This window comes from Anguilla anguilla, chromosome 15 (assembly GCF_013347855.1).
Source record: "Anguilla anguilla isolate fAngAng1 chromosome 15, fAngAng1.pri, whole genome shotgun sequence".
NCBI classification, from domain to species: Eukaryota; Metazoa; Chordata; class Actinopteri; order Anguilliformes; family Anguillidae; genus Anguilla; species Anguilla anguilla.
This window is the reverse complement of record NC_049215.1, coordinates 9,255,637-9,272,497: the sequence shown is the minus strand read 5'-3', so window position 1 is coordinate 9,272,497 and position 16,861 is coordinate 9,255,637. Positions and strand designations below refer to the sequence as shown.

General features: G+C 42.8%; 1 protein-coding gene across 4 annotated transcripts in view; it reads left to right on the top strand.

Moving 5' to 3' along the window:
- The window catches only part of LOC118214493 (low-density lipoprotein receptor-related protein 1B-like), a 457,936-nt gene that overhangs the window by 353,366 nt on the left and 87,709 nt on the right, over window positions 1–16,861 (top strand). For all 4 annotated transcript variants that reach the window (XR_004762629.1, XM_035394488.1, XM_035394487.1 and 1 more), the window contains 5 exons: window positions 1,536–1,723; window positions 6,445–6,628; window positions 7,226–7,311; window positions 11,097–11,219; window positions 14,804–14,985. Coding sequence is in view for 3 of the 4 variants with exons in the window: in XM_035394488.1 (XP_035250379.1) it covers window positions 1,536–1,723; window positions 6,445–6,628; window positions 7,226–7,311; window positions 11,097–11,219; window positions 14,804–14,985 (763 nt within the window). In the remaining variant the exon portion in view is untranslated. The remainder of the gene's footprint in view (window positions 1–1,535; window positions 1,724–6,444; window positions 6,629–7,225; window positions 7,312–11,096; window positions 11,220–14,803; window positions 14,986–16,861) is intronic.

Sequence of the window (16,861 nt, the reverse complement as noted above, 5' to 3'; positions counted from 1 at the left end):
TGTTATTGTTTGGCATTGAAAACTTTTACTGTCGTTTAAAGTTGTTTTTTTTTGTCTGGAATTATGTTATATTTTGCCGTACACACATCAGAACTTGAGATATGTTTTTCTCCTGAACAAATTAACAAGGTTTCCGGCTCAGGGGACTCGTTGCTTGGAGCGCTTATTACACAGGGAACAAATAATTACTCTGGCTCCTGTGATGAGTTTGCCTTTTGCAGCAGATGTACACATTCTGATCCCTGCTGCATAAAAATCCTAAAGAAAATGTCCTGTCTGTTGTCTAAAATGAGATCTGCGTCCTTGTGGGGAAGCTCAAACTCAGGTCTCGAGGGGAGCGAGGCAGCTGTGCTAACCACTGCACTGAAGATTAATTCACCATTAGCAGCATTGCTAACCACTGCACTGAAGATTAATTCACCATTAGCAGCATTGCTAACCGCTGCACTGAAGATTAATTCACCATTAGCAGCATTGCTAACCACTGCACTGGAGATTAATTCACCATTAGCAGCATTGCTAACCACTGCACTGAAGATTAATTCACCATTAGCAGCATTGGTAACCACTGCACTGAAGATTAATTCACCATTAGCAGCATTGGTAACCACTGCACTAATGATGAATTCACCATTAGCAGCATTGGTAACCACTGCACTAATGATTAATTCACCATTAGCAGCATTGGTAACCACTGCACTAATGATGAATTCACCATTAGCAGCATTGCTAACCACTGCACTGAAGATTAATTCACCATTAGCAGCATTGCTAACCGCTGCACTGAAGATTAATTCACCATTAGCAGCATTGCTAACCACTGCACTGAAGATTAATTCACCATTAGCAGCATTGCTAACCACTGCACTGAAGATTAATTCACCATTAGCAGCATTGGTAACCACTGCACTGAAGATTAATTCACCATTAGCAGCATTGCTAACCACTGCACTGAAGATTAATTCACCATTAGCAGCATTGCTAACCACTGCACTGAAGATTAATTCACCATTAGCAGCATTGGTAACCACTGCACTAATGATGAATTCACCATTAGCAGCATTGCTAACCACTGCACTGAAGATTAATTCACCATTAGCAGCATTGCTAACCACTGCACTAACGATGAATTCACCATTAGCAGCATTGCTAACCACTGCACTAACGATGAATTCACCATTAGCAGCATTACTAACCACTGCACTAACAATGAATTCACCATTAGCAGCATTGCTAACCACTGCACTAACGATGAATTCACCATTAGCAGCATTGCTAACCACTGCACTAACGAGGAATTCACCATTAGCAGCATTGCTAACCACTGCACTAACGATGAATTCACCATTAGTGGAGCAGTTAGGCAGCCTCAGGAGTGGATCGCTCCAATATGTTCTCATAAAATTTTGTGCTCTCTTGTTACCTGAGATCACTCTTTTGTGAACTTGTATTTACCGCCTTTACTTTGCTGCTCTTTTGACTTAATTCTCTTCAACTTTTACCGTTTTTGTCTGTCGTCGTTCTTTTACTTTTAGAAAGCTCATGCAACGGTTCCTTCTTCATGTGTGCCAACGGGCGGTGCGTCTCCGCCGCCAGCGTCTGCGACAAGAACGACGACTGCGGAGACCGCTCCGACGAGCGGAACTGCAACGTGAACGAGTGCTCGAACCGTCGAGTGAGCGGCTGCACGCAGGACTGCCTGGACCTTCCGGTCGGATACAAGGTTTGAAGCAAGGTCTTTCTTTTAGTTCTCCACGGTTTGTTCATCAGCATGCGTGAGTCCGATTTTGTAATCCGCAACCTGGCCAGCTTGCTGAATACTAGCAGCATGACCTATAGTCCAGTGGAGGCTGGCTGAATCAGTACTGAAACTGATGGAATGTTTGAATGCTTGTGATGGTCCAGGCAGTTAGGTCTCAAACACACATTTTGCTGAAGTTTGAGAAAACCAGTTTATTCATGTAGAGAGAATGTGGCTTTGTTGTTGCCTTTTGCCAATGTATAAAACACATTTACTATACTAAAATAACTTAAAAAAGCGGTGATAAACAAAGAGCTCTCCACGTGTCCACTGTTGAATTGCACTGAAAAAAAAAAACCTGTTCCTTACCTGTGGAACTTCTCCAAATGGAGAAACTACTGTAGCTCAGCAAAATATGGAGCACCAAAAACAGTAGTTTCACAGATAAAATTGAAAAGGTAGGGGGAAATGAGAAGACTAACATTTCAATGCAGCAGCCATCTTCATCAGAGTCTAGAAACTTAAATCTAACCATTAGATCCAATCTAACCATTCATTTACCATATCTGCACTAAGAAGTTTCTTAAATAAGTGCTCAAGCAGCTTGGACAAACTCTTATGAATTTGTCATTGTTAGAGTGTGTTACAGAAAAATAACAAAAAACGAATAAAATAGATGAATGAAATGATGGCAATTACACCTCTTTGGATCTTCCGTTTATTTAAATTCAGAATGTGAGTGCCTCTAAAATCTTTTTTTTTTTCAGTTTAGACTATGAGGACACCAGCAGGGAGGAGAACAGCTCTGTTTACCTTTGGGGAGTTAATTAGGTTTTGAGTGTCTGAAGTAGGTACATTAAATGGATGTATTTTGACCAGCATTATGAAAACATTTGTTAACTTTGACCTGCAATATTCTTATTTATATTACAGTATGGTAAGGAGGTCAGTGCAGTATGTTGACATTCCCTTGTCCTACGAAGTACAAAATTCAACAGTTTTCCACATATTCACAGAATCAAGGGTTGAACTTATTTAATGTAAGGGGTGAACTTAATTAACGGTGAACTTAATTCATTATTCCAGTTTAAAACAAATGAACACATTATTGAGAATATAATCAGAAGAATAACAAATTATTTATAACATATTTGATATTTTGAAGTTTTGGTCTAATTAAAATTTCACATTTTTTGTTTAGTTGCTCACATGAAAATGATAGACCTCCTTGAGGAGTTAAAACAGGAGGTAAAATAAAAACAAAAGGAAATTAAAATGGTGTAATTCTCCCCTGTGTGTGTGTGTGCGTGCGTGCACGTGTGTGTGTGTGTGCATGTGTGTGTGTGCATTTGTGCATATGCACATAGATAAGCTAATTAGTAAAATACAGGTAATGGGGAATCTGACAGACCGAGTAGTCACCAGATTGTTGCCTGAAGTATAAACGTTGGCAGATTGTAGCTTGACGTATACACCAGCTGGCCAAATAGAAAGTTCAAGCAGAGAAATACATCAATATGCAGATAAAGAGAGGCGAGGTCATGTATCTAGGCCTCCAGGTTGCATCCTGGTGTGAGCTTGAACCAGAAAGGGGCCGGTGCTGGATCGGTCTCTGAACTCAGGGCGGGGGAAAGAGGCAGATGCTCCAGGGAAGAGAGCAGAAATGCAAATGGGTTCGGAACTAGACGATTAGGATGTTAAGTGATGAGTGCTATGTATGGAAGATCTGTGAGTGTCATTTGGAGAAGCCCCAGGGCACTGTGCTGTGACAGCACATCTGAAAGGTTTGTAGAAAGCAGCTGTACACAACTATACGAGTTATCTGGGACGGACAGCCCCTCCACACGACGTAGATTAGCGAAACCAGAGTTCACATGCAGTGGCAGGGTGACATCACAGTCAGTTCAGCTCACCAGACTCCTATACGGTCCTGATCCACCCTTCCCACGCATCCTTAACCATAGGATTGACTGAAAAGGTGCATTTGGGCCTGCGCTTAAACACAGAGAGTGCGTCTGGAGCCCAAACATCTTAAGGGGAGATTACTTCACCAGACTGGAGCTTTGCAGGAGAAGCCACTGCCTCCCATTGTAAGTTTAGCCATTCCTGGAGCTTTCAAATGATCAGCACCTTGTGACTGAACTGATTGTGTTGTGTTGGACAAGTAGCTCACTAAGATATTCTGGAGAAAGAAGATTTAAAGCCTTGCAAGTTAGAAGAAACCTTTAATTTAATTCTAAATTTAACAGACAACAAATGAAGTGATGTAAATATTTTTTTGTTCTGGGAAGAATTCTAGCAACTGCATTCTACACCAGTTGGAGACTTTTCAAGGTCAGATTAGTGCATCCAGATAGCGAAGCATTACATTAGCTGAGAGGTTCTAAACGCACAGCATTTTTTCAGTACCTGGCACTTTTTGTGGCACCAGGCAGGTACATCTTCCTTAATTTAGATGTATTTCTAAAGTGGAAAAGGGCCTGGAGCTGAACCAAAGCGAATAAACGCTCCAGCCTGTCAATGCATTTACTCATATTTTTCACTAGCGGCAAATGCCCACTGATTGTGTTTGAAACTTCAAGCCCTTTTTTTTTACTGTCGCAACAGTTGCACATGTTTTTTTCCAATCATTTCCCACTGCTGCGCATGAGAACTATTGGTTAATATAATAAATGCATGTTTTTTTTGAAAAGAACACGCTGGGCCGGATTTGCTAAGGAAATAGTCATGGAGCAAAACATTCTCTGTATTGCAGCTCTTTTTCGGTCGCAGATACTGATCATTATTGACCAATTTACCGAGACCGGTTTTATTTATGTATCAAATGCAACGTCCTTATTCACAATCTTGTGGGAGATGCCCATAAAAAGGGTCAGAAACAATATGGGATGCTTAAATGTCCAGATTACAGGGCGCCAAGAAATGTATATGGACCAACCATGTGCAAGTAGTGAGGGAACTGCAAGAAGCAGAAAACTTTTTTTTTCTTTTTTACAGATTTACAGATCAGGGAACAGGGACAGCTTTTCAATGTGGTGTCATAACATAAAAATACAACACCCGTGGAGAGGATTCAAGTTTGGAGTGGCATCACATACTAACCACTAGCTGATGACTTCAATAGAAGTCTTGCCTCCTTTTTTCACTTCACTTCATATAATATCTGAAAATAAACGCAAAGCGATGAGTGGCAACATTATTTTAATAAAACTTTTATTATTATTTTAGTGAAACTTATTTTAAATTCCATCTTCTTTCCAGAGTGTTACGCATCAGAGGATGCATTCGTGCATCTCCACCTCATCCTAACCCACAAGGGAAACTGAAATTGACAGCAGAGGGGTGTGGGGTACAGCCTGATACCCTTCTCTCGCATGCTGTGTGTGAGCTATAGGTTATATCAGATCAAAATACCACCTGCTTTCAGGAGTTCTAAAAATTATCACGCAAAGGAGGGGAGTCGCAATTAATCCATGCTTTAGGAAATTAAGACGGAATACTTAATTGGCCTAATTTACATAATCTCCACCCTGTTTTAGCACATTCGCTCCCGGTGTACACACGCATGAACACATTTAACTGTACATCAAAAGGAAAATCACAGAATGACGTAATGCCTGCAAGATGCATCCTAATAGCAATTATGACCCATTGCAACTGTTTAGTAAATAAGATATAGATATTTACACTGCTTTTGCGCCTTTAGTAAATCTGGCCCTCTGCGATTTCTGCCACATTTGGTTATCCTTGTTTTTTTACAACTTTGCCAGGACTGCTTTGTGACTGAGCCAATATTTTCCGCAACAAACACCCAGCTTTAGTTAATGCGTGGCTGCTTAATCTGTACCGTTTGATGATTTCTCGCTCGGGGAGTTAAAGTAATGTGATTTCTGTTGCAGAAGTTGGGTCGGTACATCTTTGATGCCTATACCTGCGTCTCGGGTTTGCTTGCCCCTTGATTAATGCCTGCTTTATAGAGGCAGGGAAATTTCACTGAAAAATTGACCCTTGTTGAGTAAATTTGGTAAATTCTAGTGAATACATCATCAGCCAAGCTTGTAATATCTCCACCTGTTGTTTGCACAATATTTGTGCGTATGCATTAAGGAAGTGCACCTTGCGATGACTCGCATACAGGAAGTTGACACACATGCTGCTCTTCCAGCCCTGTGCGCCTGTTTGATACGCAATGCACATGTTTCTGGGGCAGAATGCATCATATCTGCATCTGAAATGACTTGCAACAGGCTTTGTACATTTGGCACTCAGTCTCATCTTAATTAAGTAAAAGGACATTTTAGGTCACCCAGGAATTAATATCTTTAAGACAAAAGGCTACAGTTAGCATAGTTCTGCTAAATAAATACCTTGAGGCAGTATGCGTGGTGCTAGTGAAAAGATTTTATTAGTTTATTATATTCTATGAGCTTTGGATTCTCTTGTTTCTAATTTACTTCAAACATTCAATTCAGTGTTGTCCGTATTCGCTCAGTAACACTCTGTCAACACGTCCGCATGCGTTCGGTAACCTCCGGCTGGTACACATCAATATGCGTTTAGTAACTTCCTGTCAACATGTCCGCATGCGCTCAGTAACGTCCGGCTGGGGGCTAATGCTAACGGAGTATCAATTTCCCGTCCTTCATTAAATTCCGTGTAGTCAATCCCGTGCGCTTTCCTTTTTTTTCCTCCCGTGTGTTCAGTGCCAGTGCTGGCCTGGGTTCCACCTGAAGGAGGATGGGAGAACCTGCGTGGACGTTGATGAATGCTCCTCCACCCTCCCCTGCAGCCAGCAATGCGTCAACATGTACGGATCTTACAGGTGTCTCTGTGCAGATGGCTACCAAGCGCCCGCAAACAACCCAAATAGCTGCAAGTCTCTCTCAGGTATTCGTCAAAGTAACCGTGGTTTTATTCTCCGGCTTCTGTTTCTCTCCCCTCTGTCACATTCCCTGCACGGACTCTTCTGGGACGCAGGCTGTGATTGGCTCCCAAAGTGGGCTCTGAAATAGCTACCCACGATCAGCCGCAGAGGGGGGGTGTTTTTACTGTGGATAGGGTAATTGTCCATATTTGTGTGTCACTGTGGGTTCCAAAGCCCTGAATCACATCTTAAATGAGCAGCCCACGAAATGAAAAGCTAGGCACTGAGGTTTTTAAGAATGTGACAGATATCGAGTGTGATCACTCTCAATAACCTGTGTTTTAAACCTTTTTTTTCTTTTTTGAAATGTCTAAAACATTGTTGCTGGTGTACTTTTCTGTGTACCTTAATGTAAATACATTGGTCAGATAATGGAGGGTCATACAGTCACAGAGAAACAGTTTATGTTTGGGTTCTGTTGGCAGGGGTACATAGTCTCCCACCTTGTCTGAACATATTTTCAGAAGCATCCTTAATCTGTGCGCCTGATGTCAGTGTTTTATGAGAACAGGTTAGGGACCTTGGCTGCTGAACAACATTTCTTTCTGCTTTATTTCTAGCTGAGGAACCATTTCTGATTCTCGCTGACCATCATGAGATTCGGAAAATAAGTCTTGATGGGACCAGTTACATGCTCCTGAAGCAGGTAAAATGAAGATTGAAGTAAAATGGATGTCACGCTTTTGTTTACTTAAAAATACCACTGCATGGTCATATTTTCTGAGTTTGTTTAGACAACATACATACTTGACCTCTGTGTGTATCATTTTGGAAAATGCTATTTTAATTTAATTTTGAATTTCTACTGAATTTCAGTAAAAGAAAAGATATGAAACCGTTATGAAAGCACACACGAACATCACGATAGTGTTTGAAAATGATTTTGCGTGGCTTTCGTTGTGTCGATTTGTAAAGGTTCGCAAGACAACCTCGTCTCTCCGATAATGATGATGTTTACCTACAGACATCTGCTGTCAAGGCCTAGCCTGCGACGCTGTGTTTGGGACAGATTTACCGAGATGGTTGTAATAAGGAAAAGAAGGATTGTACAGCTGTCAGTATGCAGTGTTTACAGAGGTAAAATACCTCCAGGCTTGGAGTCATTACATTGAAGTGTTCCTTCGGTGGAGTAGAGGGACTGGAGTTCGCCTCTTCGTGTTTATTTTACCGTAATTAGGCCTACTTCGTTTGCTGGGGTACAACGTGATCAGCAGTGAACGAACGCCGGGCAGTTTGTAGGAAAAGCTGGATATAGCAGTATGTTCAGTTTACCTTGCGTAAGTATAAAATTATCTTCTGGCCTATCGAAGTGCAATGCAGTGAAGATTGACATGAAATAACCTTAATCTTTAAACGCCCGTTTGCTATATCAATGTCATTTTAGTCCATTTTACCATTACATTACAGGCATTTAACAGACACTCATATCCGGTGCGATTTACACAACTTTTTACATAGCATTTACTTTGCATCAATTTATACTACTGGATATATACTGAAGCAATGCAGGGTGTAAGTACCTTGCTCAAGGGTATAACAGCAGTATCCTACCCAGGAATTGAACCTGAGATCTTTAGGTTACAAGACCAGCTCCTTACCCATTATAAAGATATACTGAATATATTTAATTTGAGTATCTGGCTCCGTCTCATTGGAGACTGCATTGAGCATAAGAAGGCAGACGGCTCAGTGTTAGTAGGGCATTGTGTCACCTCGTCTGAGAATACCATGCTTACCATTACAAAGGCCTTGAGTTTTCACATTATAAGGAAATACCTGTTTCTGAAATAACTAAAATGAGCCAAGGTCACTGTTGTGCTTTACCAACACTGCAGCAGCTTAAACACAGATGAACTTGTTAACATCTTAAGACAGCCACAACTGCAACAGTGATTTTTGTCTTTTTGCAGCTTGTTATCCAATCACCGCATATGTGTTGATTATTATTATTTCCCCCCTTGTACAAAAATAATTCCACCTATGCCGGTTTCTCACCTTTTTACTCTTGCTTGTCCTGCTTTATATTCTGAATAAAGTCCTTTTTTCTTTCCTCACTGATGGCTTTGGCTGAAACCTGGTGGCTAAGCATGCTCTAACATCAGCCATAAATATAATAAGCACAGTAAAATACCATATAGATCCCACTGAACACTTCAGTGATGAATTACCACCTGCCACTTCCTTTTGAAAACAGGACGCCCTTAAACTCGTTTCGTAAGCACAGAGCAATGTACTTGTGCGCACACATTTTAAACGCTTTTAATGAGGCACGATATAGTCTGAGCTTGAAATGGTGGGCAATATTCCAGTAATGAAGAGGCATGCTGCAGTTGAGATCTCTGTCAGTTTGGAGAGAGCAAGCGTTTTTGTGTAGTTAATGGCCATTGACCACAGTCATGCAGAAAGGAGTGTGTGGAGGCTGGTGAGAGGGCTTTCTAAGCACAGAGGCCCGTGTGGGCTGGATAAGCACCCTGTCTGGTTTTGTCTCTGCTCATCAGAACGTTTCTAGTGGTAGAGGGGCTTTATGAGCCCATGGGCTCTGACACACTGTTATTGTGCGTGTGTGTGCATGCGTGAGTGTGTGCGTGCGTGCGTGCATGTGTGTGTGTGTGCGTGTCTGTGTTTGTGTGCATGTGTGTGTGTGTGTGTGTGTGTGTGCGTGTGTGCATGTGTGTGTGTGTGCGTGTCTGTGTGTGTGTGTGTGCGTGTGTGTGTGTGTGTGTGTGCGTGTGTGTGCGTGCGTGCATGTGTGTGTGTGTGTGTGTGTGCGTGTGTGTTTGTGTGCATGGGCATCTGCTTGTCCCTTCTCCACTTGGAGCAGAACTACGCAGCACACACACACACACACACTATATCCTTGGCACTCTGTCAGAATAATGCCTCTTCATAACGTCCTTTCATGTTATGCAGTCCTGAGCACAAATGAATTCTGTCTGGACTTGAAAGCTTTTTCATTGTGCAGCCCTTTAAAAAATAAAAAAACACATATCTTTTATGACCCTACTGTGTGACCTCATCAGCAACTGCGCTTTAAAAATTTTTTTTATTTTATAGGAAATTAAATCCTAATGTAGGACCTTGCGGTGGAAACGTTTGAGCAATCTGCGATAGTTCTCATCTTATACCCTATTGATTGCAGACGGAAAGAATTCCAGTGAATGAGATCTGTAATCGACGTGATCCACGGGGTTTCAGAAGATGTGACCACATCACATTCAGTACAGCATTGCTCCTGTACTCAGTTAGCTGTGTTAGCATCGGATACCCCCCCTGTGTTAAACACCATTCGTATGGATCTCACCTCCCCTGCTCTAAACTGACAGGAGGCCATTGAATCTGGCCCCGGGTCTGATTCTCCATTGTTCCAACTGAGACGTTCTCCTCGCTGATCGTCCGCTGACATGCAGGTGGGCAAGAGCTTTGTGTTTCTTTCAAGACCAAGTGGCCCCGGAGGACCACTTAGCATCTGTCGCTAGCGCTCGGCTAATGAACACGGCTGGCCGGGCTCGTTCCCACCAGATCCATGCGCTTCGTACGGCCCTGTGTGCCCTCTCATTTGTGAATGGCAACCCTGCATTTACAGTAGAGTGTCCAAAAGGAAAAATCGAGCATTCGCATAAAAATATCGCCTTGACGGCCACCTTTTATTTATATTTTCTGTGTGTCGAGTTCATACGTATCTGCAGGCATCGATAGATCGCAGAAAGCACCTGTTCCAGTACCATTAGTTCTCTGACACGTATGTTTAATCCAAGGACTCGCAGTCGTTTGATTTATAACAATCGTGACTCGCTCTGAAGACGTGAACATCTGCTGTTCTGCTGAACTGAAGGTTCCGTCGCATGCGCTGAGAAATGACGGGCTCTCACCCGAGTTTCTCTGGAAAGGGGACGGCGTTGTTTCCCGCACACTCTAATTTGATGTTCTTTAGCGTACACAGCAGACCTGGGTCAAATACGTATTTGTTTTGGATTCAAATACTTTTCTACGCTTTACTGATCTTGTCTGGTGTATTGGAACTAATGAAATACTCTCAAAAAGTGCAAACCCCGCCTTCTGGTCATATTGGCAGGCTCAATTACACCAGGCAAGATCAGTAGAGCACAGAAAAGGATTTGAATCCAAAGCAAATAGAATTTGACCCAGGTCTGGTACACAGCGTGGTTTGTCGGCGTCAGTCGATGATGAAGACGCTGGTAGGCGACGTACCCGTGGCGGGGATGGAGGTGTGTGTGCTTGGGTAGTTTGTCACCGTCAGTCGATGATGAAGACGCTGGTAGGTGACGTACCCGCGCCGGGGATGGAGGTGTGTGTGCTTGGGTAGTTTGTCACCGTCAGTCGGTGATGAAGACGCTGGTTGGCGATGTACCTGTGGCGGGGATGGAGGTGTGTGTGCTCGGCTGTGTAACTCTGCTCTGTCCCCCTCCACAGGGTCTCAGCAGCGTAGTGGCCTTAGACTTTGACTACAGGAAGGAGTTCCTGTACTGGATCGACTCGAGCAGACCCAGCGGACGCAGGATTAACAGAATGCGGCTCAACGGGAGCGACCTCAAGGTACGGCGGACCCTGGGGGGGGGGGGGGGGGGGGGGGGGGGGGGTGGATGGTGGCAAATTGGAGTCGGACAGCCAACACAGCTGCAGGCACTTAGCACACCAAGGCTTCCTCTCCTCCTGTCTCACACACACACACACAAATGATCACGCACACACGCACACACACACACACACACCTGCCTACTGTGTGAAGTGTGTGCTGTTCAGATCTCTTACCAAACCTCTCATTGTAATTTTGTGGCGTGTGTTCAGTATTAATGCTGCACAGTGGGTTGTTGTGTGGGTGTACTGTATGTCAGTCTGTTCTTTCGCTTGGAGGAAATGCACATTTAACAGGACAAGAGCAACTGCGGTTCTTTCGTCATAAAGTTTAGAGCCTCTTTTCTGGGAATGTCTGATTGCTTCTCAGCTCCTCAGTTCCACTGAGACACCTGCACACACACGCACATGTACACACGCACAACCACACACACCTACAAACGCACATAAACGCACACACACAAATGCGTACGCACCTGCAAACACACACAAACCCACATACTGTAAATTCATACACACACTCACGTGCATGCGTACATATATTCACACATCTTCCCTTTGGCTGATTAGCTGTAATGCAGTGGGATACTAAAGCTTCACTGAATCCGGGATGTCTGGTTGATTTATGAAAACCTAAATTACTTCAAAATATGAGTCTTATTTCTTATTCTTTGTAATTATTAATACAATGCCACAACTTTAATGAATCCTGCAATGGGCCAATGCCTGCACTGGGTGGCATTAGTCAAGCAAACCAGGAGTCTGGCTGCTGAATTTAACCCCAGGTGAGAAATAGTCCATGACTTCAGGTCAGCAGAAGCTAGGATTCAGGTCAAAGGTACAGTATTTTAGCTTTTTCTTTGCAAAGTAAATTTTTTTCTTGGCAGGTTTAATTTGGTGAACTAGCCAAATAGTATTTGTGAAGGAAATATGCTTCTGTATTAATCACTATTTTCCTTAAGTTTACGTTTATTATTAACTCAGTTAAGAACAAACATATTATAGGGAAATGAAGTTTCAAACTTCATATGATGATATATTGTTGACGTTTAGATTGCGAAGAGAGGTATCATAAAGAGTTTTCTTAGTTTACGATTTAAAAGAGAGACACCATTAAGGGTTTTATTAGAGTTAGTGATTTAAAGAGAGACACCACTGAGAGATTTATTAGAGTCTGTGATTTAAGGAGGGATACCATTATAGTATACTCCACCTTTGCAGCATCTCAGCCACTGCCATTACCCTGCCAAACCTCAGGACTGACCCTCTGGCATCAACAGTAAACACACCCAGTCAGCCGGGTTTGAGGCTGAAGGCAAGCTTACAGCCATTTCTAAGAGAGGCATGCTCTTCATCACAGGGATAGTGCTTCACCTCGGGGTGAAACTCTTCCTCTGGGCCGGGAGCCGTCCTAATAGCTCCACGGAGGAGAACGTGCTTCCCAAACGCTGTGCTGAGGTTGTTTGCATAATTTAGATTCATGTGTATTCGTGTGTTAACATTTTGTATTAAATTAGATTCATAAGGATAATTTGGATGTATTCAGATGTTAACATTTTGTATCGAAATGAGATTCATAAGGATAATTTTGATGCATTCAGATGTTGACAATTGTGTATTGAAATTAGATTCATAAGGATAATTTTGATGTATTTAGATGTTGATAACTGTGTGTTAAAGTAAGATTCATAGGGATATCGCTCTAATGTAAGTGAATTAAAACCCTTTAGAAGCGCTCCTGTTTTTTGTTTTTAGAGGATTGCAATAATGATTACTGGCTTGTTCGCAGATGGAGTCGTTTGGTGAGAGAAATGTTGTCAGTTTTTCTAAAGTGCGCGTATAAGCATTTCTGTTTTTAATTAGAACTTCTGGGGCAAGCATGTGTTCAGTGAATTTCATAGGCTATATGTTTCCTGTTAAATGTTAATAGAGATGGGCTCAAAGCATGCCTGTGTCCTTTGTCTTTTAAAAGCAGACAGTGGGAAGCATCTTTTTAAGTTTGATTGAAATAGTGTATAGAAAGGTCACCTTCATCTGCCAGCTGGAATACTCATTGTTTAAGGCAAATCAACTGCCCCATTTTAAAAAGCTGCGTACATAGTTATATGTAATGATGAAATCCTCCTTGATTTTTAAAATGCGAGAATGTCACACTTTATTTCCCCATTCAACTGCTACCACAGCTAGGGAAATACAGCCTGTCCGGTTTACCAGTTTGTTTGTGTTAAACAGTCCAGGCCGTCAACCAAGGATGCTCAGCGCTGATTGGAATTAGAGAAGAGACTGCCCCATTAAAGGGAGTCTGAGCCAGGGCACTGCGTGTCCCGTGGTACTGATACCCAAAAGGGAAGAACGTACATGGCGGGCACCAAGGCAAAGGAACAGCTCACACAGACACCAGAAGTCCTGTGAGAGATAGATCTGGGATTTGTAGTTCCTGTAATGTGAGTCTATATTTAGGGCTCTATGACACCTCACCTGGAGAAAGGAGTGAATTGTGTAGTTTAGTTTCACACACGAGTATTGTGGCAGTGTGTCGAGAGGCACAGAAAATACACCCTGTTGTACATATCATCTGGAGAGCACCCCCTGTCAATCACTGAGCCCCACTTCCTAGAAGCAGAGCTGGTGATGGGAGCAGTTGGCACGGAAACGGCTCAGCCACTAACATTTTAACTTTTTGTTTTTTTTTCAGTCAGCTGGAAAAGAATCTGTTGCCCAAAATATCCTTTCTTGAGCTTTGTTTATGTAGTTATCTGCTGACATTACAACTGATGTCAAATAACTCTACCTTGCATAAGCTTCATGTAGGCCAGGGGTGTGGAATCACATTTACTGGTTACTGGTGTTTCCTCCATTTAAACTTGATTGCACAGTTTGGTTCATTATTAAGAGTGTCTAACATTGAGTACCTCCTGCACGTGGTCACCTCTGTTCATTAAGCCTCATAATGAATACGCTTATCTAGTCAGGGGTTTGATTGGAGGAAAAATCAGAAAAACTCCCCATGACAACTGCCATTTTACTGGGTTTCCAACTAGTTTTTTGAATTCCCCATTCCTGCCTCATAATCAGTGTACAGCTGTTTATAAATTAGGTAGAATAATTGCTGAATAAATATCCATTTGGAGGCTACATTTGTCTTTGAAGAAAATATATAAAATTCCAAAGTCAGGCTGTGATGAGTAGCTGATCTCCTAATGCTGTCCGCTGGTGCTGGTCTCCTGATACTGATCCCCTGGGTGCTCATCCCCTGGTATTGATCCTCTGGCACTGATCCCCTGGTGCTGACCTCCTAGTGCTGATTCCCTGGTACTGATCTCTGATACTGATTCCCTGGTACTGATCTCTGATGCTGATCCCCTGGTACTGATCCTCTGGTACTGATCCCCTGGTACTGATCCTCTGGTACTGATCCCCTGGTACTGATCTCTGATGCTGATCACCTGGTACTGATCTCTGGCGCTGATCCCCTGGTACTGATCCCTGGTGCTGATCCCTTCCTGGGGGTGTTCATCCGGGTGTCCCCCTTCTTTCACCCTCAGGTGGTGCATCGCACGGCGGTGCCCAGCTCGCTGGCGGTGGACTGGATCGGAAAGAACCTTTACTGGTGCGACATGGAGAGGAAAACCCTGGAGGTGTCCAAGGTCAACGGCCTGTACCCCACCGTCCTCGTAGGATCAGGGCTGAGGAACCCCACAAATATAGCGCTGGACACGCAAACTGCGTACGTTACTCTGCCTCACTCTTTGTGTTTTAAAACCCTCCTCAGTGTTTGTGTGTTTTAAAACCCTCCTCAGTGTTTGTGTGTTTTAAAACCCTCCTCAGTGTTTGTGTGCATTAAAACCTTCCTCAGTGGTTTTGTATGTATTTTAAAACATGCTTGTCTACTATTCTTCTCTCCGTCTAGTTTTAAAGATATCTATAGCGCAGAAAACAATACAAGCACTGCCAATCATTGTAGCTTCCAAGAACAGAATGCAGGCTGTGTTCTATTGGACAGAAAAAAGTCACTGAAAAAGGTCATGAATATTCAAACCCATTATCAAACGCAGAGAGTGGAAATACAGCAGGGTCTTTATTAACAGACGAGCTTCAGTATCTCGTCCTCCAGCTGCCATTGGCAACGTTCACGGCAGACACAACGCAGACCTTACACAAGCGTTTATCTCTCTGCGGAAAGTCTCTGCTCGCTCAACACTTCAGGTGCACGGGAGGACCACGCGGCGTGGAGCTACACGTGGCACACGAGCCGGCGCCCGACCCAGCGCCTGACCCAGCCGCGCCACGTGGGGTTCACATCCGCTAAATTAGCTGCCCCGTCCGTTCAGCCCTTGGCATCACAATGGTCGGGACCCTGAGTTCAGATACCACTCCTGAGGTCTTTGAGAATTTTCAGTGAAACACGTTACCACCTAAAATGCAATCATAGGAAATAAAATTACGAATAGTGTTAAATATGTATAGCTCTTATAAAGTTGTCTGGTGTCTGCAGATGTTATTTCTGTATTTTCAAATAATTGTTTGGCCCAGGTCTGCTTTGGTCAGACATCAATCTACAGAAGAAGTCGGCATGTCAGGGATCATGAAATTCTCCTAGCAACGACGGAGAAAGGGTGACTGGCCCACTCATTTCATTGGGGGTTTAAACAAAAAATAAATTAATTTGTAGTTATTCATTTGGTTTTGTCAGAATGTTATATAAATACATAGCAGTCTTTTGGAAGGGTCACTGCAAGGTCACAGGGAAATTGATTGGACGTTCAGAATGTCCGTACAGACTGTACGTGGGCAAGTGGATCGGTAGCGCAAAGAAATTGCCTCACATTCAGTATCCTGACATTTATGATTACCTCCAATTCCCATGTAAGTTATGGGCCATAAATTTTAAATATACAGTAGATATTGCAGATATTGCAGTATTATTAATAATTGATCATTCTGTCAGGTTAATTGCATAACTTATTGGGTTTGCAATACATAAGTAATTTGCACAGTACTTTAAATACTTTACTTTTAATGTATTTTTGAAGCGTACAGGCATATTTCATTGCAGCTACTGCACAGTATTGGCTTTCAGGCAAGCAGCCTACAGTTACAACTAGTCCAGACAAAAAGCTAGCCACAGAAAGGGAGCTAGACAAAATAAATGGACCATCTACTTGAATACTTAATTTAGCTTGGATTATAAAATTGCATAGATGGTAACACTACACCAGATGCAACACTGTCGCAAGCAAGCATTGTGTTCAGTTGGCTACTGCTTCTACTTAAAGGAAATTCACTTGCAGAAACAGGTGCCTGCACTCAATAATGACCTTCATGCTGTTATGCAGTGAATTATTGTTGTAGGTTTTTTCTCTACTCCGGCTCTGTTGCCTCACTTGGTCTTGTATAAAAAGGTGCCTTTCTGGTGACTGACAGGACAGCAGCGCTTCACCATGTCTGCAGTATTTCCTTATATAAGTCGATGAACAGTTTTCCCCTTCATTGCTAAGGGGCTCAGAGCTAAGTTAGCCGGATGCCCATCCATGCAGAGGGCTTGAGACCAGGCTGCTGGGCCCAGTTTTGAAGTTTTTCTAACTAATGATAATCCACACACA